The sequence below is a fragment of the Plectropomus leopardus genome, chromosome 18, assembly GCF_026936395.1.
Source record: "Plectropomus leopardus strain MGB_pleo_1.0 chromosome 18, ASM2693639v1, whole genome shotgun sequence".
Taxonomy (NCBI): Eukaryota; Metazoa; Chordata; class Actinopteri; order Perciformes; family Serranidae; genus Plectropomus; species Plectropomus leopardus.
The window spans coordinates 15,016,646-15,042,206 of NC_142193.1; the positions used below are offsets into that span (position 1 = coordinate 15,016,646).

The 25,561-nt window shown below is 40.6% G+C and overlaps 1 protein-coding gene and 1 long non-coding RNA gene across 7 annotated transcripts in view; one reads left to right on the forward strand and one right to left on the reverse strand.

Annotated features, from left to right (window-relative positions):
* The window catches only part of sdk2a (sidekick cell adhesion molecule 2a), a 104,323-nt gene that overhangs the window by 67,046 nt on the left and 11,716 nt on the right, over positions 1 to 25,561 (forward strand). For all 6 annotated transcript variants that reach the window (XM_088069124.1, XM_088069126.1, XM_088069125.1 and 3 more), the window contains exons 12-38: positions 1,208 to 1,310; positions 2,455 to 2,631; positions 2,968 to 3,104; positions 4,631 to 4,778; positions 5,958 to 6,098; positions 6,465 to 6,646; positions 12,351 to 12,466; positions 12,706 to 12,901; positions 13,001 to 13,099; positions 13,204 to 13,395; positions 13,558 to 13,679; positions 13,827 to 13,936; positions 15,478 to 15,628; positions 17,047 to 17,284; positions 17,371 to 17,486; positions 17,687 to 17,876; positions 18,486 to 18,584; positions 18,751 to 18,945; positions 19,031 to 19,232; positions 19,366 to 19,469; positions 19,766 to 19,836; positions 19,915 to 20,050; positions 21,226 to 21,282; positions 21,726 to 21,827; positions 21,933 to 22,048; positions 22,166 to 22,352; positions 25,314 to 25,451. In XM_088069124.1, the coding sequence (XP_087925250.1) occupies positions 1,208 to 1,310; positions 2,455 to 2,631; positions 2,968 to 3,104; positions 4,631 to 4,778; positions 5,958 to 6,098; positions 6,465 to 6,646; positions 12,351 to 12,466; positions 12,706 to 12,901; positions 13,001 to 13,099; positions 13,204 to 13,395; positions 13,558 to 13,679; positions 13,827 to 13,936; positions 15,478 to 15,628; positions 17,047 to 17,284; positions 17,371 to 17,486; positions 17,687 to 17,876; positions 18,486 to 18,584; positions 18,751 to 18,945; positions 19,031 to 19,232; positions 19,366 to 19,469; positions 19,766 to 19,836; positions 19,915 to 20,050; positions 21,226 to 21,282; positions 21,726 to 21,827; positions 21,933 to 22,048; positions 22,166 to 22,352; positions 25,314 to 25,451 (3,825 nt within the window). The remainder of the gene's footprint in view (positions 1 to 1,207; positions 1,311 to 2,454; positions 2,632 to 2,967; positions 3,105 to 4,630; positions 4,779 to 5,957; positions 6,099 to 6,464; positions 6,647 to 12,350; positions 12,467 to 12,705; positions 12,902 to 13,000; positions 13,100 to 13,203; positions 13,396 to 13,557; positions 13,680 to 13,826; positions 13,937 to 15,477; positions 15,629 to 17,046; positions 17,285 to 17,370; positions 17,487 to 17,686; positions 17,877 to 18,485; positions 18,585 to 18,750; positions 18,946 to 19,030; positions 19,233 to 19,365; positions 19,470 to 19,765; positions 19,837 to 19,914; positions 20,051 to 21,225; positions 21,283 to 21,725; positions 21,828 to 21,932; positions 22,049 to 22,165; positions 22,353 to 25,313; positions 25,452 to 25,561) is intronic.
* On the reverse strand, positions 16,714 to 21,717 carry LOC148186456 (uncharacterized). The gene is made up of 3 exons (XR_015774821.1): positions 21,533 to 21,717; positions 17,359 to 17,474; positions 16,714 to 17,184 (listed from the first exon to the last, which is right to left on the reverse strand). It is a non-coding gene; the product is annotated as an uncharacterized LOC148186456 (long non-coding RNA).

The window sequence follows — 25,561 nt, forward strand, 5'->3', positions numbered from 1 at the left end:
CCTGAAAACAAGTGCATAAAAGCTTAAAAAAAGAAACCAAAAAAATGGCTAAAAAATATGATTTTTTCTGTAAAATAATTTTGAATAAATAATTAAGAGAATTATAAATATAGTTATATTTTTATTTATATTTTTCTTTTTTTAATCATATTTAATAATCCCATCCAGCTCATTTTCCGATCATTCCATTTTCATCCTTTACTTTTTTTTGTCCTTTTGCAGTGTGCAGGACATATCTTGCCAAGGTGCTTAATATGTTTTTGTCTATGTTTTTGAAAGAAATCAAACCAATTTTCTTAGGTTTCGGGGATTTAAATGCTCATTAAAAGCATCTAAATGCAGCAAAGAAAAACTGATGTCGATCCAGGTGTTAAGGTGTTTGCAGTCATTACAGGATAGAGTAGGAAGTGTAAGAAAAAGAACAATTTTAGCTTTCACTTAAAAGTGGCTACAGTCTGGGCTTGTCTTGCATCATCTGGGAGGTTATTCTAGGTTTGTGCTGCTTGATAACAAAATGCTGGTTTACCATGTTTTGTTCTAACTGGTCAACCCCAGATGTCCTTAGGGTCCTAGAAGGTTCATACGTTACAAGCATGTCAGAGATAAATTTGGGCTGTGAGCCACACAGTGATTTGTAGATAAGCAGCAAGATTTTCAAACCAATTCTCTGAGTGACAGATAGCCAGTGTAAAGATTTTAGAACTGGAGTCATGTAGTCATATTTCCATGTTTTTGCCAGGAATCTAGCAGCGGCATTCTGAATAAGTTGCCTAACAGCTTGTTTTGAAAGGCCTATGAACAAAACAGTATTTCCTACATTGTCTGCAGACCCCTGTATCCTCATTTTGTCCAATGCATGTGGAAAACAAACTCAGAGCCTTAGCTGGAAAATTTAATGATATATTTTATTTTTATACCACAGATTTTTTTACTTGGCAGTGCAGTGAGTACCTGGTTGCTGGAGGTCATTGTCAAGATATTCTAAATATATAGTCTAATGACTCACGCATATAGTCATTTTCTGTGCATAAATTCACATTATCAGTCCTCGGAAGCCTTGCGAAATACTCCGCCCCATCAGAAATATGCTGATGATTCACCCTGTTTCCAAAAGACATTGAGTGAAAGATGAGACCAAGTCCAGTAAGCTCTGCTCAATCCGCTGTTCAAACAGTCTCTGAATAACAACCTCTGTGTGTGTTGGCAGCACGTACCCGCATCACTAAACCGCCACAAGACCAGAGTGTCATCAAAGGGACCAAGGCTGTTATGACCTGCGGTGTGACCCACGACCCCAGTGTCACAGTGAGGTAATGACATCATCCCCTTGCGATATCTTGGAAATTTTTCACATTTCAGAGTCAGAAATTAGAATCAGAAAAACTTGATAGGAAAAACTTTATTGATCCTCGGGGGGGGGAAATTGTGGTTTGTCACAGCTGTTCTTATCCAAGCATAGAATTATACAAAGTACAAATAAGTGCTAGCACAAAGTATGTAAAAATAAAAAATAAAAATACAGTATTGAAAAGAGACAGTTAGCACCAGTATGTAAATATTGATAATTACAGATATGTATAATGTGCAGAGTGTGTGAAGTGTGTAAAATATAAAACTCTGGGCCTTATGCTACAATGCAATGTTTAAGCTAGTATGTTAAGTTACTTCTTACCCTTTTTTAATCACGTTATTGTAATAAATGTCAGAATTCTCATAGTTTTTGTCACAATTTTTTGATGCAACTCAAGTCTAGAAAACAAGCTTTGGTATCAGTGTTGTGCCTAATTAGTTTATGAAATCTGCGAGAGATCTTGTAGTGTTTATCCACCCTTATACGACCTCCTATGGGAAGATTTTGAAGCTCTTAGAGTCTGATTGAGGAATTAGTCCATCACTTCTCCTCACTCTTCAGACAGTTTTGATCATGATAGAGTGTGTGCACATGCATCTGTCTCAGAGGGAGTGAAATGATGTCTGTGGAGCCCAGTGATTAGAGTGCCTGTCACCTGTGGGCCCGCGGCATTGATCAGATCGCGGGGTAAACAGATGAATATGTAAACAGAGTAATAACTTCAGACAGCGCCTTTAATTAAACGCAACACAGAGGAGATTAGCTGGAAAGCCCGAACAGTCGCAATTAATCACAGGAGCTCCTGGTGTGTGCATGTGCATGTGAGTGTGTGAGGGGGACGCCCATATGTGCGCTTGGGTATATGACAAGGAGAGAAATGCATGGAGGAGATATTCTTTACTGTATGTGTGACAGAGAGAGATGGTTTTAAGATTGGAATCACTTTCCCATCAGCCTCTGAAGACTTTTCATTGGTGTCAGCGCCTTCTCTGTTTTGCTGTATGAACTGGTGCAAAAGAAGCAGATTTACTATCACAGCACTTGGAGATGCAGCATGTTAGAGTATGATTGTGTGTGTACTACTCTTATGTACATACCTCCAGGTACGTGTGGGAGAAGAGTGGCTCTTTGATTGACGTGAGCACGTCCCCGCGCCTGAGGCTCGATCCCGACGGGACCCTGCACATCTCCCAAACGTGGTCGGGTGACATCGGAACATACACCTGCAGGGTGACCTCAGTAGGTGGCAACGACTCCCGCAGTGCCCACCTCAGAGTCAGGTCTGAATATTTGCCTCATGTCTCCCCTGTCTTATCTCGCTGTCTGTATTTTTTTTTTTCCCTGCTCTTATTTACGTCTGACCGGGACATGATGGATGGATGTTTTCCTCACTGTTGTGCTTTATCGCTGCTCTCCTCTCCAATCCATCAAACCCTCTAATATTTACAATGCAAGGCTCTCGGTCTGGCTGTTTAATGCTATTATTTGCTGCCTCTCTTGTCTGATTCTATTTCTCTTTATCACTTTGTCCCTCTCTCACACACACACACACACACACACACACACACACACACACACACACACACACACACACACACACACACACACACACATAGGCAACTGCCCCATGCTCCAGAAAACCCAATAGCAGTTCTGAGTTCCACAGAGAAGAGGGCCATCAACCTTACATGGGCCCAGGCCTTCGACGGCAACAGCCCCCTGATACGCTACATTCTGGAGGTTTCTGAAAACAGTGAGTGGTTCAGTTTCATCTTTAAAATTTTCTGATCTTTGTGTGAAACTGAGCTGTCTATGCAGTAGAAAGACACTAATACTTTTGAAATTGGTGCTACATGACCAGAGAAAACAGAGGAAAAAGGCTGTGGCATTCGCTTTTGCTAAAAACATAGAAAACCTATAACTACAAGTATGCACTGTGTAGCACCAGACTAATAAATGCTCCTGTTGACGTGACATAATGCAAGATTGTTCTTTTGACACAGGAAACAATATGGCAGCCGGCTAATAACAATCTCAAATTACGGTTAAACTGTGCACCAAAATATATTTGTGAAGATACTGGAAGCAAGAAATAGGCAACACAGTAATTTTGGTTTATATTGATTATATTTGAAGTTTTATTGTTTGTTTTTTCACCTTTTGTTTATACAATACAGGAAACAGTACGGCGCCCACTTCTTGATCACTGGTTCTTGTGGTACAGCCAAACAGTACACTTAAATATGTTTATAAAGATGTTCTAAGAAATTAATAGTTAATACACTGTTAGAATCTTGATTTATATTTGACCAGCACTGCTTATACTGTTTGATCTCAGTCTTTCAGCCACCATTTTTACAATACAGGTAACAGTATGGCATCCACTTCCTGCTCACATTTTCTTGTATTACAGCTAAGCACTTCACTAAAATGTGTGTGGAAACAGGGGAGAAAGATACAATAAAGTAAAATAATCTTGGTTTATATTTAACCGGCACTGTATAGTTTTAGACTGAGAGGTGAGCAAGAAGATCTGGGCACTGGTAAGATTAAGGGAAGATTGCCACAATTCATTCACACATACTAACCACATTGTTATGATATAAAGTTGGTTGAAATCGACAAAGTATCTCTTTAACAGTTCCTGTTGAAGAACTAATGAATTTATAACTTGTAAGTCATTTTGAAGGCAATATTGTTGCTTTACCCTCCTGGAAGCACTCATTTGCTATCCCTCTTGTATTTCATTTCCATTGTGTCCCGAAAATTGGCAGTTGCATCCTCTCTTACCCTCCGCAATCAGTATAACTCAATTGTCTCACCTGTTCGCTTCCTTGCGAATGATCAGGGGGAACCAAATTGTGTTGAAGCCCGATGCTCTTGTCTTCCACTCACGTGATAGAATCAAAGAAGTGGGAATGCTCTCACCCGGAGAGAGTAAATCGTTCAGCCATTTCTCATCGAAGCTCAGGCTTACTGAGAAGATGACAACTCATTAAGAGGAGAATGAATCTGAGGATGCAGATGGGATCTGGTTTTTGGATAATTGAATTTCAATCTGATATTTAGAGGGAGTGTACACAAAATAAATGACTTGTTTTTTATCAGTAGCTGCAATATTATTACTGAAAATGAAACAATGGTGTGCAATAATAGTCAGGAATAACAATGAATTTAAATTTGCGGGTGCTAAAGAGATTTTTTCTCGAGGATGTTCACACAAGGTCATTTACTGTTCATTCGCTATCACTCACAGCTCTGTCTATGTGTGCGTCTCAGATGCCCCTTGGACGGTGCTGCTGGCCAACATTGAACCAGAGTCTACAGGGGTCACTGTTGGTGGCCTCATCCCAGCACGCTCCTACCAGTTCCGCCTGTGTGCCGTCAACGACGTGGGCAGAGGCCAGTTTAGCAAAGAGACTGACCGGTGGGTACTGCTCTGAGCTGTTGTACATCTACCAGGATATTAAAGATGTTGCTGTGTAACTTAATGTGTATGCTGGTGAGAACAGAGTTGCACTTTCCAGGGCTTTCACAGCTCTGGAACAGCACGTTCTCCTCCCTCGCCTTGCCAGTTCAATAGAAATGATTATTTCCTGTAAGTCCACTTTTTGGTCTTCACTCCTGTGGGAGTGAGTGAGAGACGAGCCAGCTTCGAGACGGGCCTTTTCAAGATAAAACTGTGAATGAGCTGAAATTGCGCTTTGTGAAGACTTGATGGGTGTGCTGACCCAGCTTCATCTCTCTCCCTCCTATTAACTGTCTTTGCCGTACTGCATAGTAAAATACAGGGAGGCTTGAAAGAGGCAAAGCTTCACACAGACTCAAATCTCAAGTGAATTCTCTTGATTAGCAAGACGAAACGGTCATCGTCATACAGGCACACCCCACGCTTGTGCACACGCATTCTCAGCTCATCATGATTCACCTTATACATGCCACTGCCCGACCTTGTCTGCATCAACACAACCCATTTACCGCTTTTATACCTGCGGCAAGGAACTCCCTCGAAAGCCATCACTACCCATCACACACCTTTTTCACCGCACACTCATTCACAGAGTTCCTGTGTGAATGTGCCCAGACAAGAGCGCACCACAGGAGGGTGACTGAGCGTCAGTGAGAGTGCAGGGCTTTTCTGAGGCATCTCTCGGGCACACCTCTTTGATCCTAAACACTCTGCTTCATCTCCTCCAGAGCACTGCACTGGGAAGAAATCAAGATGTCATCTTAAATTGGCTTAAGGGAAAAGTCTGCCTGGATCTCTCTTTCTTGTTCTTTTATATCTTTCTCTCACTCGCACGGTCTCTCTATTGTGTTGCTCCATTTTCACCAAGGCCTCTTTGATCCTTGTCATGCCATAGCAAGATGTCCCTCTGCGGACAGTATTGTAGAGAATATGCTTTGGACAAAGACACAGTCACACGTATCCCAACTTTCCTTTATGGTGTTCTTAAAAATACAAAAAGCCGGCTTTATTATGATTTGATGTCTATGATGAAATGGGATAGAAATATGCAGAAACTCATGATAATTAATGCATGGATTTGCTCTTTGTCTCTTATTTCACCTCTCTCTTTTCGTTTCTCTTCCCTCACCACTGCAGACTAACTCTTCCTGAGGAGCCTCCCAGTGCCCCCCCTCAGACGGTCATTGCAAGTGGCCGCACCAATCAGTCCATCATGATCCAATGGCAGCCACCCCCGGAGAGCCATCAGAATGGGCCACTCCAGGGCTACATCATCAGGTAAGAAGACCATGACAGCATGCATTATTTCTTCCTGGGGATAGGTGCCTGTCTGGGCCAATGCCATTCAGATGTGATAATAACTGTTATGTCAGCTCTTTTTCTTCCTCTCCATTTCGCTTCATTCGCGCTCACCGCTGCAATAGAATAATTGGTGCCAATTAAATACCTTCCCCTCCATTCATCTGTTGTCTTCTCTCTTTTTGTTACCATTTTAAAACTGTTCAGCGTGGCTTCTTTTCCATTACTTTCCTCGCTCCTTCTCTTTCTTTCTGGTGAATCTGCGTTCTAATATGTCTATATTTATATCTGTCTGTCTGTCCCTTCCTCCTCCCTCTGTCTATCGATTATTCCCCCTGCTGCCAGGTACTGTCTGTCAGGGCTGCCAGTAGATTGTCAGATGAAAAACATAACCAACCCAGACCAGACCAGTCTGCTCCTGGAGGACTTAATTATCTGGACCAACTATGAGATTGAGGTGGCAGCCTATAATGGAGCAGGGCGGGGCACTTACAGCCACAAAGTCACCGAATGGACGCTGCAAGGGGGTGAGGGCAACACACGGACTTAACATCATACACTGCATATGCACAAGTGGCAACCTCCAGTGCTGAAAAATTAAGCTATAACATGGAATTGTCAAAAACTGCAGTTCCTCTAATGGCCTCATGAGGCTGGCTCCAGAAGCGAGTCAGTCACCATAGAAACCCATGTTAAAATGCCCAATTTTAAAGCATAAATAAACATGTTTACAGCCTGGTACAAAAAAAGGTTTTGGTCCCTATAGCTAATTTTTCTATTTATGACGACTGTATGGGAGGTGAACTCACTCGTTGATGTTTTATTAAGGCTTAAAGGTACGCATAATGAAGGTTGCGGCCAATTGAGTGACAGACTGTCTTCGAGGCGTCATGACAGTCTTACCCCTTCCCACAATAATTAGCACATGAACAGATTTTTTTAAACACACTAATAATAGGGTATGCACGAGGGTTGCAGCAATATACCGGTTTTAAGGTATACTGTGATATGAAAGTTGACGATTATCATACCATGTACATTTGCTAATCTTTGATATTGGGGGAAGAAAAAGCAAAAGGGAGACTTTTTACACGTACTTCTATAAAAAAAAAATGTTTCAAGTCTTAATTATATTGACTGGGTTATTTATTTTATTGTTATTGTTGTTGTTATTACTATAATGATAAAACATTTAACAAAACTAACCCTTCTGCTTTCAATCCTGTAAGGGTCATTCTGATTCCGTGAAACTGCAGGGTTTTTTTGAGACAGTTATCATAGCGTGAAAATCTCATACCGATGTAACACTACCATAGACTCCCCTCACTTTGCAGACTAGAGCCGTGTGCAGCAGATGAGTAAGCGTTTCAGTTTCTTTTACTGGTATCTCATGTTTGACAGCATGGACAGGCCAGAAAACAGATTAAGGTACAATAGAAAGCAGCATGGAGACCAGTGAAAATCTTATGATGGTTACTTCTTTTTTCCTTTTTCCCCCTACTCAGTCTCTTTTTCTAACTCAGTGCAGACTAATTTGCAACAATGTTTAAGCACTGCTTGCGCAGAGACAGACAGTGTTATGTAGTGGTGCGTCATTGCAGCTCTTTAGTTAAGGGGTGTTGTATTTCCATTACTGCTGATTGGAAGAGATAAATACCCATGACCGCTGCAGACTCATTTGACTTTTGATGTGAATGCTAATTTTAACCTTTCCCATTACATACAAAATCCCGATGTTAGTGGGTTTTTTGTACAGTGGGAAAGGGGCTTATGATTCTTACGTCTTCAAAGCTCCTCCCACATGTCCAAATATGGCCACTTCTGGCTCCAAAAATCAAAATTGTAACGGCCAAAATGCCAAACTTGAGGCTTCAAAATGGCAGTCCACAAACCAGTGGCTGATGTAGCTCTAACCATATCCTTTATGTTATACAGTCTATGTATAGCCCAAGTAAGCCTATCAGCAATCCAAGCAGCTGATTCTGCAGGCATTGGTTTATGAATTTCATTTTTTTCCCTGCAGCTTTAAGTACCAGAGGCTTTATTTAGTTCTACAAATTCCATTCATCTGCAGCCTCATCATGTTTGTCCCTAGGCTAATGTTAAGCCTGCAGCATAAAACTTGTGACTGATGGTTAATCCAATCATCTGTTTTTAACGACCAAATTAAGAGTAGCAGAGCCATGTTTTCTCCACAGCACGCTTTTTTAAAATCCTTTGCTATAACCTTGAAGGAGGTGATTCACACACTTTGTTAAGAAGACCGAGGCAACTGTCCTCACTCCTGTCTCAATCAGCTGTCAGCACTTAATACAGAGTGCAGCAGCAAGGCTTTTAAAATGTAAAAGACAAGACCATTTAAGTGTTAATTTGCCTCTTAGCACTGCTTATTTTTTTGTCTGTGTTTTGTTTAGCTAATTTCTCAATAACTGCTGCAGTACTGTAACTAACATGAGCCTATAGCTCATTTTAATTTAAAGCAAAGTCTTAATTTGGGTTTTTAGATCACTTTCATCTTTTATCACTTATTTTTGTGTGGTTTCAAAAAAGAAAATGTTCATATTGTCCACCTGGAGACCTTGGCCGGCCTCTTTGAGAGCGCACGTTTAATTGATTCTGTACATAATTTACCAGGTGATGATGTGCGTCAGACTCATGACATACCTTTTGATATTGCCAGAGGAAGCTGCTGCGGATGACTTCTTTTCTCATTCTACATGCTGAGTAGTATAATTAGAACACACATTGTGAACTTTCCCCGGTGTCATACAGCTACATATTTCCGTCACACCCCAGTGACTCCAGAACCTTATGTTCCATGCCTTCCCCTGTCTATTCAAAGTCTTCAGAGGATGAAAGTTACATTTCTCACTGTAAACTTGCATCAAGCCAAATCTATACTATACCTTTGGCACCGAATGTAAGACTCTTTTTTTCTAGAAGTATAGCCAAAGTAGGCTATAGCTAATGCATCAGTGTGTTGAAAGGTTAATCCATGTTTTCATTACAAGAAGACTGAATAATGCTCTCTTTACTGGCTTTCCTAAAAAGTCAATTCATAGATTACACAGAGTTCAAATTGCTGCCGCTCGACTTGAACAAACACAAGAAAGAGGATATCGCTTTCTTGGTTTAGATATGCTGCGCTGGCTTCCAGTTTGATTTTTAAATTCCTTTAACTTGTATATAAAGCTTCAAAAGGCTTAACACACTCACATATCTCCCAATCCCTGTCATGTTAAATCCACTCCATGGACAGAGATCCTCTACACCAGACTCACTAAATATTCTCAAGAGCACTCATAAGAAAATTGGGATTGTTTCCATGTCCCATTCTGTTCCACTGCCTGCTCAGATGCATTCATTAGAGAGGGTGAATCAGCAGATATTTTGGCTTTGTCTGTTCTTACAGGTGTCTGTGATGCTGCATATCAGTTTGTTATCTTGGTTTCAAGTTTAACATCATTTATTTGTATCACTTTTTGTCATGAGCATGTCTGAAATAACTTGCAGAGAGAGCAACATCTAGACAGGAAAGCAGCAGCATTTCACACACTTGCCTGAATGCATGGAGTCTGAAACCCCACACCACTCATAAAACACACACATATACTTATTCTCTGTATGACTCACTATATTTTTATATATAACAGGGCTGTAAATAACAGGTTTTATAAGGATACAACATTATACTGTGGAAACTTCTAAAGGACGCAGCTCTAGATGATGTTAACCTTTTTTTTTGACAGTTAACACGGGAAGTGTTCTTTTAAAAAAATAGTAGTGATGAAATACAACCGCCAACTCCTGATGGTGTAAACTATAAACTCACAAATACTACAGTATCAAAAAGTGCTATTTGTGTTTTAGAACACAAAACAGTGAACTGAACAGCAATCTGTGGAGCTGTGGGCGACGCTACCATATTGATCATTTGTACGACAATACAATATTTGCTGACATTACAGTCAATTCAGGAGCCTACAGTTGGTATTGTTTGAATATTTAGGAAGGAGGAGTGCTCAGTCAGAAATGGTGCCATGGGAATTTCAAAATAAAGGTGTATCTTAAAGGGAAACTTCACCCATTTTCAAAGTTAATACATGGTTGGAGACAGTCTAAAAATATTAGTAAAAATGAACAACTTTCACACAAATCCAAAAATTAGAGTGCTAATACTCAACTTTATGATGTCATGGAGAATGAAGTCTGTAACAGATCCACAGACAGTGAATCAGGAAAGATGTAATAGATAACTCTAATATACATTTTCCACCAAATTGTTGGAACCTTGGTACTATCTCAAGAACCAGACCTTGTTTCCACCAGTTTTGAGCAGAACCTTTTTAATCAAGGGTGTATCATCAACACAGGGCATTGCACAATGGAAACAGTAAAGGCAAAATCACAGACTGCATTGTTTAAATGTGAACTTTTGTTCTTCTGTTACTTTTTTGTTAGATCCCAAAAAACAAGCACAAACTATTAATGAGACCCTGGACGCTCTTTTTTGTCTGGCGATTTCTCACTTGACTTCTTTGTTGCCTTCTTCATCCTCTGTTTCTGATCTGTATTATATAACACACCTACTGATGTTGTCACGGTTTGCACTTCAAGATAAGGAAAACCTGCAGTTTTTTGGTTCCAGCTGGGAGCCAGCTTCATTTTGGTTGAAATGCTCTGAAAAGTTCAAAATTAGGTTCAGGAACCGAAAAAGAACCCACTCCATATTGGTAGAGAAGGGGTATGAGAGCACCAAGGGAAATGTTCTGAGTAAAAAGGTACATTTTCAGAGCTTTCAGAGGTTTCAGAGCAGAGAACACAACAATGAAATGAAACTCCTGTGGGTATATATATATATGTATATATATATATATATATATAAAAAAACACTCTGTGGGTCCAAAAAATCAGGCTCCCATTCATTGTCTGTAAATCAGCTCCAGATTTAATACTCGATAACATCACAAGTTTGAGACTTATTCCTCCAGTTTCTGGCTTTGAGAGAGAGCAGCAGTCCATGTTCACAAATATTGACTGAACTTTCCTAGGCCATTGAAACCCATATTTGAATCATTACTTTAGGTGGTGTTCCCTTTTAAAGATGACAGTAAGTATTAATAGTTTTCACTTTGCATCACTGATATTGGATCATTGATCATTGCACTGGTATATAAGTCCAGATCAATGTAGCATTACCCCCCTAATATATAAATATTATAAATTATTGTAATTGTGCCTCACTTATTTTTTGTCTCTTTTAAAAGTTGTTACTTCTGATTTGCTTTTGATGATCTTCTCTGCTTCATTTTTACATATACAAATTCTTATGCATAAAGGTATTTATTCGTCTCAGTTCATTTGTATTATGAATGCTGGGCAGGTGTGTGTGTTCCTGTAAAAATAGGGCTTCTATTCATGTCATTTTCCTTTGGCAGGATGATTAAAAACTATTTCAAATGCCTCGGAAATGATGACTTCCTCATGGCACACATCATAGTTAAAACCTTGAAAACTTGTGCTTACTTTGAGTGATGCCTGATCAATCCATCGATTAATGAGCCCAAATCAGAGTCTGATGTGTCTGCAAATAAACAATTGTACTGTGCTAAAAGTGTTTAATTACCAAAACTTTGAAACAGGAAGGTTTTTTTGTTTTATTTCCTCGTCTGTTCCCCTGCGAAAAAATAAATAATAATTTCATCATCCAAGTCACTGTCAGTGAATAACGACAGTGAACAAGGCGCTTGTGTTGTTTAGCTCAGCTCTCATTAATTGGATGTTTCCGTCACTCACTCCATTAAAGGCTCAAGAGCAGATCATGATGTGCATTTAAATACGTTCAAAGGGAATCGAGGATAGCATGGGGATATGAGGACCAATACTGGCCAATCAGCTTCATTAACGTTTGATTCCCCGACTGTTTTACAGTGTTACATCAGAATCGCATGCTCACATCAAACAAACTGCTGCAGGGTTCACCTGGAAGCCGCCTGAGGCAACCGCTCTCACACCCGGTTTGATTGGCATGTTCTTACCTCCCCAAATGAGTCAAAAAAATTTTTAAAAATGCTTCAGCCTGGTTTTCACACTCTAAAAGAGGCTGGTCTGAAAGTGCCTCTTTACAGTACATTTCCCCCCCTTCCCTATCTCATCACTATTCTCTCTTTTTCTCCCTTCCTCTTCCTCTATCTCTCTGTCTCGCTGGTTTTTCTCGCTCCTCTGGATCAGTGCCCACTGTGCCACCAGGAAATGTACAAGCCGAGGCTGTCAACTCCACCACGGTGCGTTTTACCTGGAGTGCCCCGAGCCCGCAGTTTATCAATGGAATCAACCAGGGATATAAGGTGAGCGGCTCCTTTCTGTCAACTAGTGCACTCTAGTGGTCAGAGGTAGAAGAGCAATCTGTTGGTAAAATCTCATTGCAGTGTCTGAAAGCTTAATTTCCTCAGTGAATCACAAACTTGAAATGTGTGAACAATATATAACTTTTTATATCATTAAATTGTGTTTTAATCTTGATTCTACCAGTTGTGTGCCTAAAATGTGCATATTAAAACCCCGTCCCTTATCGCCTCATTTCCAGCTGTTGGCGTGGGAAGGCAGTCGTCCAAACGAGGTCACTGTGGTGACGGTGCGACCCAACTTCCAAGACAGTGTTCATGTTGGTTACATCTCTGGCCTGAAAAAGTTCACAGAATACTACTCATCAGTACTGTGCTTCACTACCCCTGGAGACGGCCCACGCAGCCCGCCTCAGCGCTTACGCACCCATGAGGATAGTAAGTTTGCCCATTCAGGATATTATATAGCATTTGCAGATAATTACATGTCAGGCAGTTGTTCTGTTCATTTATTGCCTGTGTTATTATTTTTTACAGCCCCTGGTGCTGTGGGACACCTTAGCTTCACTGACATCTTGGACACCTCACTAAAAGTCAGCTGGAAGGAGCCACAAGAGAAAAACGGTGTTCTCACAGGTAACTATTAAAGATAACTATGTAACGTTAACATGTCCTCTCTGCTTTGCTCAATTTATGAGCCACTGAGCTGTGTTTACTGTGAACACTTCCACTTCTTCCAGGCTATCGGATCTCCTGGGAGGAGTTCAACAGGACCAATACTCGAGTGACCCATTATTTGCCCAACCTAACTCAGGAGTACAAGGTGACAGGGCTCACTGCCCTCACCACTTACACCATCCAGGTAGCAGCCATGACCGCAAAGGGCCAGGGCCAGCTCTCTGCCTCCACCATCTCCTCCGGTGTACCACCAGGTCAGTCAATAACTATATGATGCTAAGTTGACTGTTTATAAGTAGTTTCAAGTATCCGCTGAAGAGCTACAACCACTTACTATGACTCTACTCAGCTATTAATAAAAGCAGCAACATTTTAACATGTATTTTAATCTGCCTTTCCTCCATCCTCTTCCACAGAATTACCTGGGCCTCCAACCAATTTAGCCATCTCCAACATCGGCCCTCGCTCTGTCGCCCTGCAGTTCAAACCTGGTTATGATGGCAAGACATCCATTTCCCGCTGGCAAGTTGAAGCCCAGGTAAGATATCTACTTCAGCATAATGAGAAGTGTTTTTTTTTTTTTTTTTTAAAAGTATGTCTGATGTCTTAACATCAGCGCAGAGGCTTTACAATACCCACTAATTTGTTTAATTTGATATCGCCACATCTTTTTTGTGCGTTTTAGATTGGCATAATAGGAGAGAATGAAGAGTGGCTGATGGTTCATCAGCTGGCTAATGAACCTGATGCAAGATCACTGGAGGTCCTCGACCTGAACCCTTATACTTTCTACAGGTGAGCACACACACGTACACACACATATTGATACAGATGACGTATATAAATAGAGCTGGGTGATATAAAGAAAATCAAATATCACACTATTTTTCACCAAATACCTCGATGACCATATTATAGGTTTCACAATTGGTGCTTTCAAACAATATTTACACAACATGGTTTTTGATAAATAATCATCACTAATGTGTCCTTAATGACTAAGTGGGTAAAAGCAAATAATAGAGCAGCAAGTAAGTACAGAGAATTGTATCCAATTACTGTAGAGCAGCCTTTAGAACAGGAAAAGACAAAACTTCCAATATTAGGATCACCTCACGGTCATGGAAAACATGGAAAGGTCAGTGGAAAAGTTTTGTAATCAGCAAAAATCCTTAAAAAATCTTGGCAAAGTCAGGAAATTTTGTTGTATTAAAATTGTTACGGTAATCTTGTAGAGATAACCTTTTACATCCAATTCCAAGGCTCAAAGTGTACAGATCCAGAAATGAGTTTTTCATCTAATGCATTCAGAGTACCCTGACAATAATAATTTCTGTTTTCCCTCATGTCAGACTTAAATATTGTAAGTGTTTGTATGACTGTGCCCGTAGTTTGAAGTTTTAGAAGTAACTATGAACATAACCAGCTTTTACAGATTGGAAACATTGCTGAATAATTTTCATACAATAATTAATATTTGGAGTAAAGTATAGCAAACAATTCCATGTGAGTCATGGAAAGTTAATTTTGTCCATGAAAATGTGTGGAATCCCTGTATGTTGATATATTTCCCAGGCCTAATGATGTGAAAAACTTCTGCTCTTAGTCGATCTTCATTTTGATAATTAATTAAATAAACTTGATGAGCCACAGTTATTTTTCTTGAAAATTAAGTTAACTGACAAGACAAATCGAATCCAGAAAGCTCTTGGTACAGTACATACATGGACAAGACATATTGTGAATTTCACACAGCATACAGCTGTGTCTGACTTTGTAGTTAGAACATCCACAAGGTCTTGATGTTATAGTACTGTAACCTTCAGACACTCTGGAGCCTCCTCACATGCCTGCACGCAGACAGTGAAGGACTGTGAAGGCCTCTGAAAGTACATAAACCATGACATGGCTAAATCTTACATTCATACAGTTATTACAACTATACATGATGATAAATACTTTTATATTGAATAATTTTTCCATGACACCTAATCTAATATGAAATAAAGATCTTGCATACCTGTCGTATGAAAGTGTTGCAAAGTTAAAAGTCTGCTGAGATAGAAATTTGTCACTGGTTATCCTTTATCCTGATTAATCAGTTTACTGCTATCTAGAATATGTTACTTTTTAAATTTTTTTTCTCATTTTTCTACTTATAAATAGCTCCTCTTTTCTGCTACTACGATGACCTAGTTTCCCTTTGGGCGTTGTTAAAATTTAATCAAAATCTAATCAAAAATGATCTAATCCTTTAACGTATCACCATCACATCTTGATCAAACAACCACCTTTTGATGATTTATCCACCATCAGCTGGTTTTCTTTGACCCCAGGTTCCGAATGCGTCAGGTGAACATTGTGGGCACCAGTCCTCCCAGTCAGCCCTCCAGGAAAATTGAGACCCTGCAGGCCCCTCCAGACATCGCCCCCGCCAATGTCACCCTGCGCACAGCCAGTGAGACCAGTCTGTGGCTTCGTTGGGTGGTAAGTTGTGAGTGCACATCAGGTCTGACTCAGGGTGTATGAAGTTAGCAGAGTTTTATTAGATTATTTTTAGCTTTAGATATGCATGTCTGGGTTGTTCCTATTCAGACTGGGCTGGATAAGGTATGCCTTTGAATGCACATTAGATATTTGAAATTGCTGTCTTTTTGTCCTCTCGTTGGTGGAAAATCATGTTGGGACTGAATTGGCAAAATGCCCTTGGGATATTAATTGCATGCAACATTGATAAGATAAGCCTTGTTAAATCAGATTTAGGCAATTTCATTTTGCCCATTCAAATCAAAAAAATCTAATTTTTTCATATATCAAAAAAAGTTTGACATTAAATGGTGACTTTCTCTATGACAGACGGCTTCAGCAGCTGAATCACAAGCATCCCTTTTGTCGGAAAAACTCAATTCAGAATTTGGCACCACTTTATTATGCCTTAATTGTGTACTTTTTTTGTCATGAAATGTTGCCTGCATTCTTCTATAAATGTGTACTCTTGGGGCTTCATATGATGAATACAGCTGATGGCAACGATAATGTTTTTGGAAAGCTGTGCGCGCTCTGTCCTTGATTATTGCTGCCTCCTGCGTCAGCATTTGGCCAATGTATTCTTTGCTACATCTGTCCATTATCATCACCGTGCCAGTGCCTGAGCAGTGCCAGGCAGGGAGAGACAGAGGCGAGGTGCGCCTGCAGCTCCTGCAGGATTATAAAGAGTGCACGTCACCTGGGTTTAACAGCAGATGGGTGTCAGCTGTGTGATATGACTCTTCAAATTAATGGCAGAGCTTAGTGATTGCGAGCCTTTTCCAAAGCTGTGTGTTAAACTGCAGTAAAAGTTTGTGGTCCACACCGTGCATCTAGAAGTCTTTCACTTCCATGGAAATAAGCCCAGTGCATATTTAGGTAAGTGTTCTCACTTACCATGCTCACTAAGTGTCAGTGCAAGATGTACTGCAAACCAAATAGATTCCTACTGGCTGAGTGAGTTTTAGAGTGATTGCAAACACCCTGAAAACACTTAAGCACCGCAGCTAATTTCAATATTAATGAATCTCTCAAACCTCTACCTGTGCCCTTCTCAAACTTTATTGCCTGCTACATATTAAAATTATATTATTGATTTAAGAGATTTATTGAATGTGCTATTATTTTAAGACAATGGAGTATTACCACATTTTATTAAAACCACTAAGTGCAGTACTGAGCGCTGAGAGGGTTTAAGCTTCTCTTTCCATATTGCTTCTCATCATTTCTGACAACGCCTCTTAGCTGTTGTAAAATCACTGTAAAATACAGCCTCTCATGGCTTATTGCTTCATTATGCACTCAGTTATGATGTCATTTATATTGATCTCGATTGAACTTGGGGAACAAAAACAAAACAAAAAAAAAAATCCTCTTAGCCTCTTCCAGAGTGGGAGTACAACGGGAATCCAGATCTCGTCGGCTACCGGGTCCAATACTCTAAAGCCGGATCTAAAGGGGGCGTTCTCTCCCATGTCATCATGGACCGGCTGGAGAGGGAGTTCACTATCGAGGACCTGGAGGAGTGGACAGAGTATGAGGTCAGAGTTCAGGCCATCAATGGTATCGGCTCTGGGCCCTGGAGCCAGCCAGTCCACGGCAGGACCAGGGAGTCTGGTGAGGAAGGCAACATAAATATGCCAAACACATGCTTCCATCATGTTTGAAACATGCTAAACTAAATCTTTCACCTCTTGCTACAGTGCCCTCCAGCGGCCCCACCAATGTGTCAGCGTTCGCTACCACATCCAGCAGCATCCTGGTGCGATGGGGGGAAGTCCCAGAGGCTGACCGCAATGGACTCATCCTGGGATACAAGGTCAGAGAGCAACAGTCATCCCCCAGCATACACCATTCATCTAAGCATGACCTCTTATGTTAGAAAAATATGTGCTAACAACATCAATATTTAGCAGACTGTGTGCTGCTCAATCACTTTGAAAGCCATAAAAGCATAAAGAATGTTACTGTTACCTATTTCCTCATCAGTTGAAATGTCATCTGAACAACATATCTCAGGTTGTATATAAGGAGAAGGACTCAGACACAGCTCCCAATTTCTGGGCAGTGGAGGGCAACACCACCCACACTGTCCAGCTGAGTGGTCTGGGCAAGTATGTCCTGTACGAGATCCAAGTCCTCGCTTTCACACGTATTGGAGACGGAAGGAGCAGCTTGCCGTCCATTTTAGAGAGGACCCTGGATGACGGTAAATATATCCATCATACCATCATCATTTTGCATACTGCAGTTCATTTTTAGTTGACCACTGCATAATGTTTATAGACAAATTAAATTAACTTTGGTATGTTTTTTTCATACTTGCACTCAGTTATGTAATGTTTGCTTTCATGGTTCTTTCCTGCAACTTGATTGGAAGATGTTGAATTGCTTTAAACAAAGTGGATCTAGGGAATTTACTATTGACTTGCTGGGACTGAAAAGCCTTAACAAGATTTGATTCAGAAAATGAAGGGAAATTAATTGAGTTTTAGCACTCTTTAAACAACATACTTCTTAAGCTTTGGGCTTTGGGAAGATTTCAAGTTCAAGTCCAACTGAAGTCACGAGTGTTTGGTGTTAAAATCCAAGTTGAGTTGCAAGTCTTCTTTGATTTTTTTTTTTCTTCAAGTTAAGTAGAAAGTCATCAAATTTGTGACTGTAATCTAACTTAAGTCAAAGTCATGTGACTTGAGTCCACAACTCTGGTGGCCATGTGTTCTAAGACGGTTTCTTTGATTCAGTTTTTATCAATGGATTTATGCCACATCCAACACTTTATTCTGATTTGTCATTTTGGTCATTTTTCGTGTGACAGTACCAGGCCCCCCAGTTGGCATCCTCTTCCCAGAGGTCAGAACCACCTCAGTCAGGCTCATCTGGCAGCCTCCTGCGCAGCCTAACGGCATCATCCTGGGTGAGTTTACTATATACAGACTTTCATCTATGACCTGATATATCATCATGAGACTGAATTTTCCCTCAAATACAGTCTTGTTTGATTTTGTCGTGCAGCTGAATTGTTCTCTTTGCACAACCTTTTTTTCTCATGGTTTTATATTGATGTGAGATTGTACTCTTAGCCTATCAGATCGCATACAGAAGAAACTCTTCAAACAGCAACGCAGCCACAGTAGATGTGCTGAGCCCCAGCGCCCGACAGTACACAGCGACTGGACTGAAACCAGAAACAGTTTACGTATACCGCCTCACCGCTCAGACACGAAAAGGTTGGGGTGAGGCAGCTGAGGCTTTGGTGGTGACCACAGAAAAGAGAGGTAAGTGTGAAAAACTGCAGCTATTTAAATTATTCACCTTGAAATATTATGTTTGAGAGTGACTGTGTGTGTGTTTGCCCTTCAGCCCGACCCCAACCCACGAGCCGTCCCGTAGTGCCTCAAGAGGAAGTCCAGGCTCGCAGAGTTCTGTTGTCATGGGAACCAGGCAGCGACGGCCTGTCCCCAGTGCGTTATTACACGGTCCAGTACAGAGAGCTGCCGGACAGCAACTGGACTGTCCATTCTGCATCAGTCAGCCACGAAACACACTCCTACATTGTGGACAGGTAGATGTGAAAGTCCACTTTTGCCCCCCCCCCCCGTCCACAGTCGTCGTTATTCAGTTAGAAAATAGAAAGTGAGCAGGGCAGAACATGCTGTATGTGACACGTGTATTGCAATCCTCTTCTCTCTTTAAAGGTTAAAGCCTTTCACTTCATATCAGTTCCGTGTGAAAGCCACCAATGACATTGGAGACAGTGAATACAGCCAGGAGAGTGAGGCAATCACTACACTTCAGGATGGTAAGATCTTGCAACTGAAGTAATTACACATTAACCAGAACATGTCACCATGTAGCCCACAGCCATTATCCGCTGATTTTCTGTTCAGTTGTACAAGAACACTTTTGAAATTGTACGAACATGCCTTTACATCAATGTTTTGACTTTGGATTTTCACAGCGAGTGCTTTACGTCAACAGCATGTCTGTTTACTCTCAAGCTGTTTCCTAGCAGACTGTTTGAATTATATATCACTCTGCTCAGCTGTGTTGGTTTGCTAACACCAAAATTCTCTATTTTTCCCTTATCTTCTCCAGCTCCAGACAAAGCCCCGACAATTCTGTCCGTTACACCTCACACCACCACGTCTGTACTGGTCCGATGGCAGGTATGCTGTATAATTACTGTGTTTTGAATATGTCCAAATTTGGTGAATATTGGGTACTAAGCAGAATTCTCTTTGCAGCCACCTTCTGAGGATCACATAAATGGAGTCCTGTTGGGGTTCAGGGTCAGGTACCGCGAGTTACACTATGACCGGCTACGCAGTTTTACTGTCCGTACAGTGAACAGTCCCTCTACCAACTGGGCTGATCTCACTGGTGAGTTCACTTGCTCACTCCTTACCCATCAACTGCTTCTGGATCTGTACAGAATATGATGCCACCTTGAGCCTTGAATGTTCTTACTTTAAATCCAGGTGTTAAAGGTCCAGTGTGTAGGACTTAGGGGCATCCATTTGCAGAAATGGTATGTGATAATCATAATTATATTTTCATTAGTTTAAAATCTCTTGAAAATAAGATTTTTTTTTCATTATGTTAGAATGTGCTATTTATATCTACAGTTCTACAGTAGCCCAAAATGGACAAACCAAACACTGGCTCTAGATAGGGTGATTTGCATTTTTATGTCGGCCACCATGGCTCTCCCACACGCTTGGCTCACGGTAAAAGTTGCAGTTCTGCATCCTCACAGCTAGATGACACTAAATCCTACACAGTGGACCTTTAAAGCTACCAGTAAGAACAAAACAAAGTTATTTTATTTAACATGGGCAAAACAAACAATGTGTCAGTCACTGACGATCACTTTAGGACTGAAACTCATTTATTTTTGTCACTAACAACGGCTTTTTAGCTGAAATATGTTTGCTTTTTCATTGCTGATTGTAGCTTTGTAGGTAAAAGTCATTCATTTTTATCACTGACGTGGGCTTTTTGGCATTGTTTTTGTCAGTGATGATGGCTTTGTTACTGAAATTTGTTCATTTTTTTAACTGATGAGGACATTTTAGCTTTTTTATGTCACCGGCGATGGCTTTGTAGTCGAAATGCATTAGTTTTTGTCACTGACAATGGTTTTGTAGTTTGAACACATTCATTTTTGTAACCGATGTTTTCTTTGTAGCTGCAATGCATTAGTTTTTTCGTCACTGACGAAGGCATTTTAGCTGAAATGCCTTCGGTTTTGACACTTATGATGGCTTTGTGGCTGAAACACGTTTGTCTTTGTTCATTTTGCGCACATTAAGTACGAAAAGTTATTTGTAAGTGCTGTTGTTTTGTTAATTTTAATCCTTGCCACAACCAGACATCATTGTTCAAGATTTGGTGTTGTACATACTACCATTTTTTAACGTATAGGCTACAAGTAAAGCCTGCGGTGGTTTTTTTTGCTAAATAGACAAAAAAGTCAACTAACACTGCTAATCTTTCCCAACCCTGCAATTTACCCTTGTTTTCTTATCTCTGCCCATTCCCTTTCCAACTTCCAGCTCCTTACAGCATCAGGAACTTGAGTGAATCCTCGCTCACCCAGTATGAACTGGACAGTAAGTCTTCTATCTCTTCATGCCTCTTTTCCGTCACTCTCCATCTGTTTGCATGTCATCTGTTGCATGAAAATATGCCATTTGTATAATAATTTACAGCAACTGTGCTTTGCGCCATCCTCCCACTCAGTCGTATCCGCTGAGGGGCCGCCGCTGAATCTTAAGATGCGTATATGACTTTAATCTCTCCAAGCTGCCCTGTCATTATTTCAGCAAGCTTTCTTTCTTTTTAATCGCTGACAAATCTTACCCGTGTCCCCGCGACAACCCCATCTTTTCATCACTTTGCCTCATAATTCCACACCACCGTCTTTTTGTTCAATTTGTGATGTTGTCTTGCCACGGGCATCACTATGGCTGTGTGTCTCTCTGGAGTAAATTCTTTTTCGCTCTTTTATCTTAACTGTTCTGTTATAATGCTGCCATGGGTTCTCTCCTCGCAGATTTGAGTAAACACAAACGCTATGAGATCCGTCTCAGTGTGTATAACGCTGTGGGGGAGGGTCCCAGCAGTGCACCACAGGAAGTGTTTGTTGGAGAGGCGGGTATGTTTCTTCTGTCACTGTGCAGCATGTGTGCTACTTACCTTTAATCTGTATTTCTTAGGTGTCAAGCAAGTTGTGATTATTGTTTACACTGCCACATTCTAGTACCAACATCCCCTCCTCAAAATGTGGTGGTCCAGTCCTCAACAGCCACACAGCTGGATGTCACATGGGACCCTCCTCCTCTGGATGCTCAGAACGGGGACATACAGGGTTACAAGGTATCAATAATGTGCATTTTTTTGGTGTTACCGCAAATCAGCCAAATTTACATCATGCCTTTCCTCTTTTTTTAGATTTTCATTGAAAAATCCTGAACTCTGTAATTCTGTTTATAGATCTATTTCTGGGAGTTTCAGCTCCAGAATGAGACGGAGCGCTTGCGAACTCTGTTCCTGCCGGAGCTCGGGGTGAAGCTTAAGAACCTGACAGGTTACACCACCTACATGATCAGCGTGGCAGCTTTTAATGCTGCAGGGGATGGGCCCCGCTCCCTGCCCACCAGAGGGCGCACTCAGCAAGCAGGTGAGTTGTGGTAAATACAGATGTGGTTGAGGAGATAATAGTGATAGTTAAAAAAAAAAAAAGAGAGGCCAGTGGTGTTTTATCTTACAGCTTTGATCTTCTGCCAACACCATGTAGCATTTCACAGCTCTGTGTTTTTTTTATACCTCTGTCTCTCCCTCAATCTGTCTCCCTCTGCCGTCTGCACAATGATACTCCCGATCATGTTTAACCTTATTGTTGATTCATGGTGCTCAAGTGCTTGTGTGGAGTGGTATCCCAAGGTCAGTCTTCTGTTCAGTCAAGAAAAGGTGCTTACAAAAGACTCGATGAGTACTTTCATTTTGTGTTGCACAGAACTGCAAACTGCCCAAACAATGTAAGACCCATTCTTTCTATTCACTAAGAAATAGAACATTTTAACTTTAGAGTTTAGTTTTCTCCTGAGAGACATAGCAGTAGAGATCAGAGTTGTCTTGGCCCCTTCATCCAGGACAAGCCACGAGGGTGGAAGCCTAATGACGACGGAGAAGCAGTGAATACAGAGTGCGGGGGACACATGTAGATTAGTTTCTTGGCCGCAACTGCACAAAGACGTCTGTGTTTACCAGCGAGCAAGAGTCCCTCCTCTGCGGTTTCAGCACAAAAATGGTTTACAGTATAAATTTCTCTTGTCTTTTCCGCCCCCTTGAAGGCTGTGACATTGGCAAGGGGTACAAAGTGCTGAGAACTTAAAAACACAGGCAGGAATTTTGGCTCTCTGCACCACAGGGTACTGGGAAGTGAGCCAACACAAGCTTTTGTGAGTTTTATGCAGAATTGTGGCGAAATCCTGACACTTAGCTGGATCTGGGTTGGGTCAGCAGGCAGAATTGTAAAAGCTCTTCGTTCAAGGTCACAGAGTGATTTTGTGTTGTTTGCTTTTTAGTGACGGTTTTGCAACAGTCATAGGATTTTTTTTCCAGTTTTGCATTGAATTGAGCTGTACACCACTGTATCTGGTTTTACACGCACAAAACATTTCATTATTCATGCTCGGATAAAGAACAATGAAACCACTTTCATCACTTTTATAGTGTTTCAGTTTCATTTTATCTAGCATAACAGGATTTTTTCAGAATATATCTGATTGTCTGCTGCAGACCATGAGTGATGCCTTTAGATTTTCCTCTGTCATACTGGCCAAAATCTCCTTTTGATGACAGTGGAATTGACCCAAGTTTTTTGAGAGTTTGGAGGAAATGGAGAAAGTAAAAACTAACTAACTAACTTAATACTAAAAACAAAGTATTATTTTTTTTAAAAATCGTAATTAATCACAGAATTTCAATAGTTCATCGTGATTAATCACATTTTTAATTGCTTGTTTTCAATTCCATTATTTTGCATTTCAAAACAGGTTTGAAGTCCATTTTGACAAGGTGAAGCAATTCTTACCAGATACATGTCCGTAAAGGGGAGACTCAAGGGTACCTACACGACCCTTTTTCATTTAGATATCTGGAAGAAAAGGGTTAAGGGACCTTTGTGAAATGGCCATTCCATTTTTCCATTGCCAAAATTGAGCCTAACTTTGGAGCATTATTTAGCCCTCTTCCTGAGGAGCATTTTTTTTTTTAAATAATGTGTTAAATTAGTATTGCAATTTCTGGAAACTGACTCCTGTATATGAAAGTCAGGAATAGCTGACATAAAAGTTGTTGAACAAGTTGAATACAGTATTATAAATATTGAGGTCCTGTCCCAGTATGTGCCATAATAACAGAATTCTGACAAATACACTGAGAATTTACAAATGTTGTCATGACTATGCACTATAAAGCCTCTTTTATGCTGCCTGGCCATTCTGTATATAGGATTTGATTGTGGAATTGGGGGACAAAGTTGTGTCACCTTCAAGCTGTCACAGGAAGTAATAAAAACGCCAAAACAGGACAGCCAGCGGACGAGATCATCGGTGGGATGGATGTAATGTTTTGATAATGTGTTATGTGTGTGACCCACCACAGGAGATTTAAAAAGCAGCAGTTAGGGATTAACTCAAAAAGGAAGAACAGCAGCCATAAATTTCCAAAAATTATTAAAACAATGAGATTTGGGAGTTCCTTACCCTCCAAGCAGTGGATGAAATAAGCCGTCAAATAACAGAGAAGGTATTGTAAATGCCATTGTTATTGTTAATAAAGTGCTGCTGAGGCATATGTGATGTGTCACAAGAAAGGCTGACTAAGGCTGTTTTGGTGTTTGGGTCACCAGATTTTGCTGTGAAGTAAACACACTGACTTACACTATACTCTTTGAAACACAGAGATGCATACATGCTGCAGCTGCACAGTATGACTCTATAATAACATTATCTTTTTTTTTATCTGCTTAGAAGTGGTAAATTTACTGTTCACAGTAACTTAAAACCATACAGTCTCTGGCTTTTGTTTGATATTTAGTTTCTGCAAAAAAAAAGTTTGTGATCTGCCATTAGGGCTGTTAGTTTGTGTACTATATTACATTAATGTCACTGTCACACTGAACGTCCTGATGAGCCCCGTTCTAGCTTTAAAGCTTTATATGAAAAAAAAAAAAAACTTGAGTCATCAAATCTTCATATTGAACTGCCAAATATGATTCAGCTGGCATAATTCTGAGCCGGATACAGCCCTAAGGCTAAAACCGTTGTGTTAGATGTCAAGCCTGCAATTCCTCTCTTGGTTCTGCCATGCCAGCATGCTATCTAAAATCACAAACTGGAGTGGGATAATGCTGCCGTTATTTGGTTCTGTGTAAAAATGCAAAGGAGGCATAAATAAGAGACATTAATAGTGGCTCTATAACAAGATATCTGTGTAAAAAAAAGTTTAAGGTGGTATATTCAGCTAACTGAATTGCACTTTTACAGTTGAGTAGGCAGAGCAGGTCGTGCTTTGTCTCTGTATTGTGAAGTGATCCAACTGTATTAATCACTTATCTTCCTTTCTTCCCCAAAAGCACCAAGTGCTCCCAGCTTCATCCACTTCAGCGAGTTGACCACAACTTCAGTCAACGTGTCCTGGGGAGAGCCTAAGCAGGCCAACGGCATCATTGAGGGTTACCGTCTGGTCTATGAGCCCTGCACCCCAGTCGATGGTGAGAAACTTCGCCGGAAGCCTAATAACTCTGCCATGCTTTGACTTTTCACAGCTGGCTCTCTCAGACTGCAATTTACAATCTCTTACCCAGTTACTATACTCTTTTTA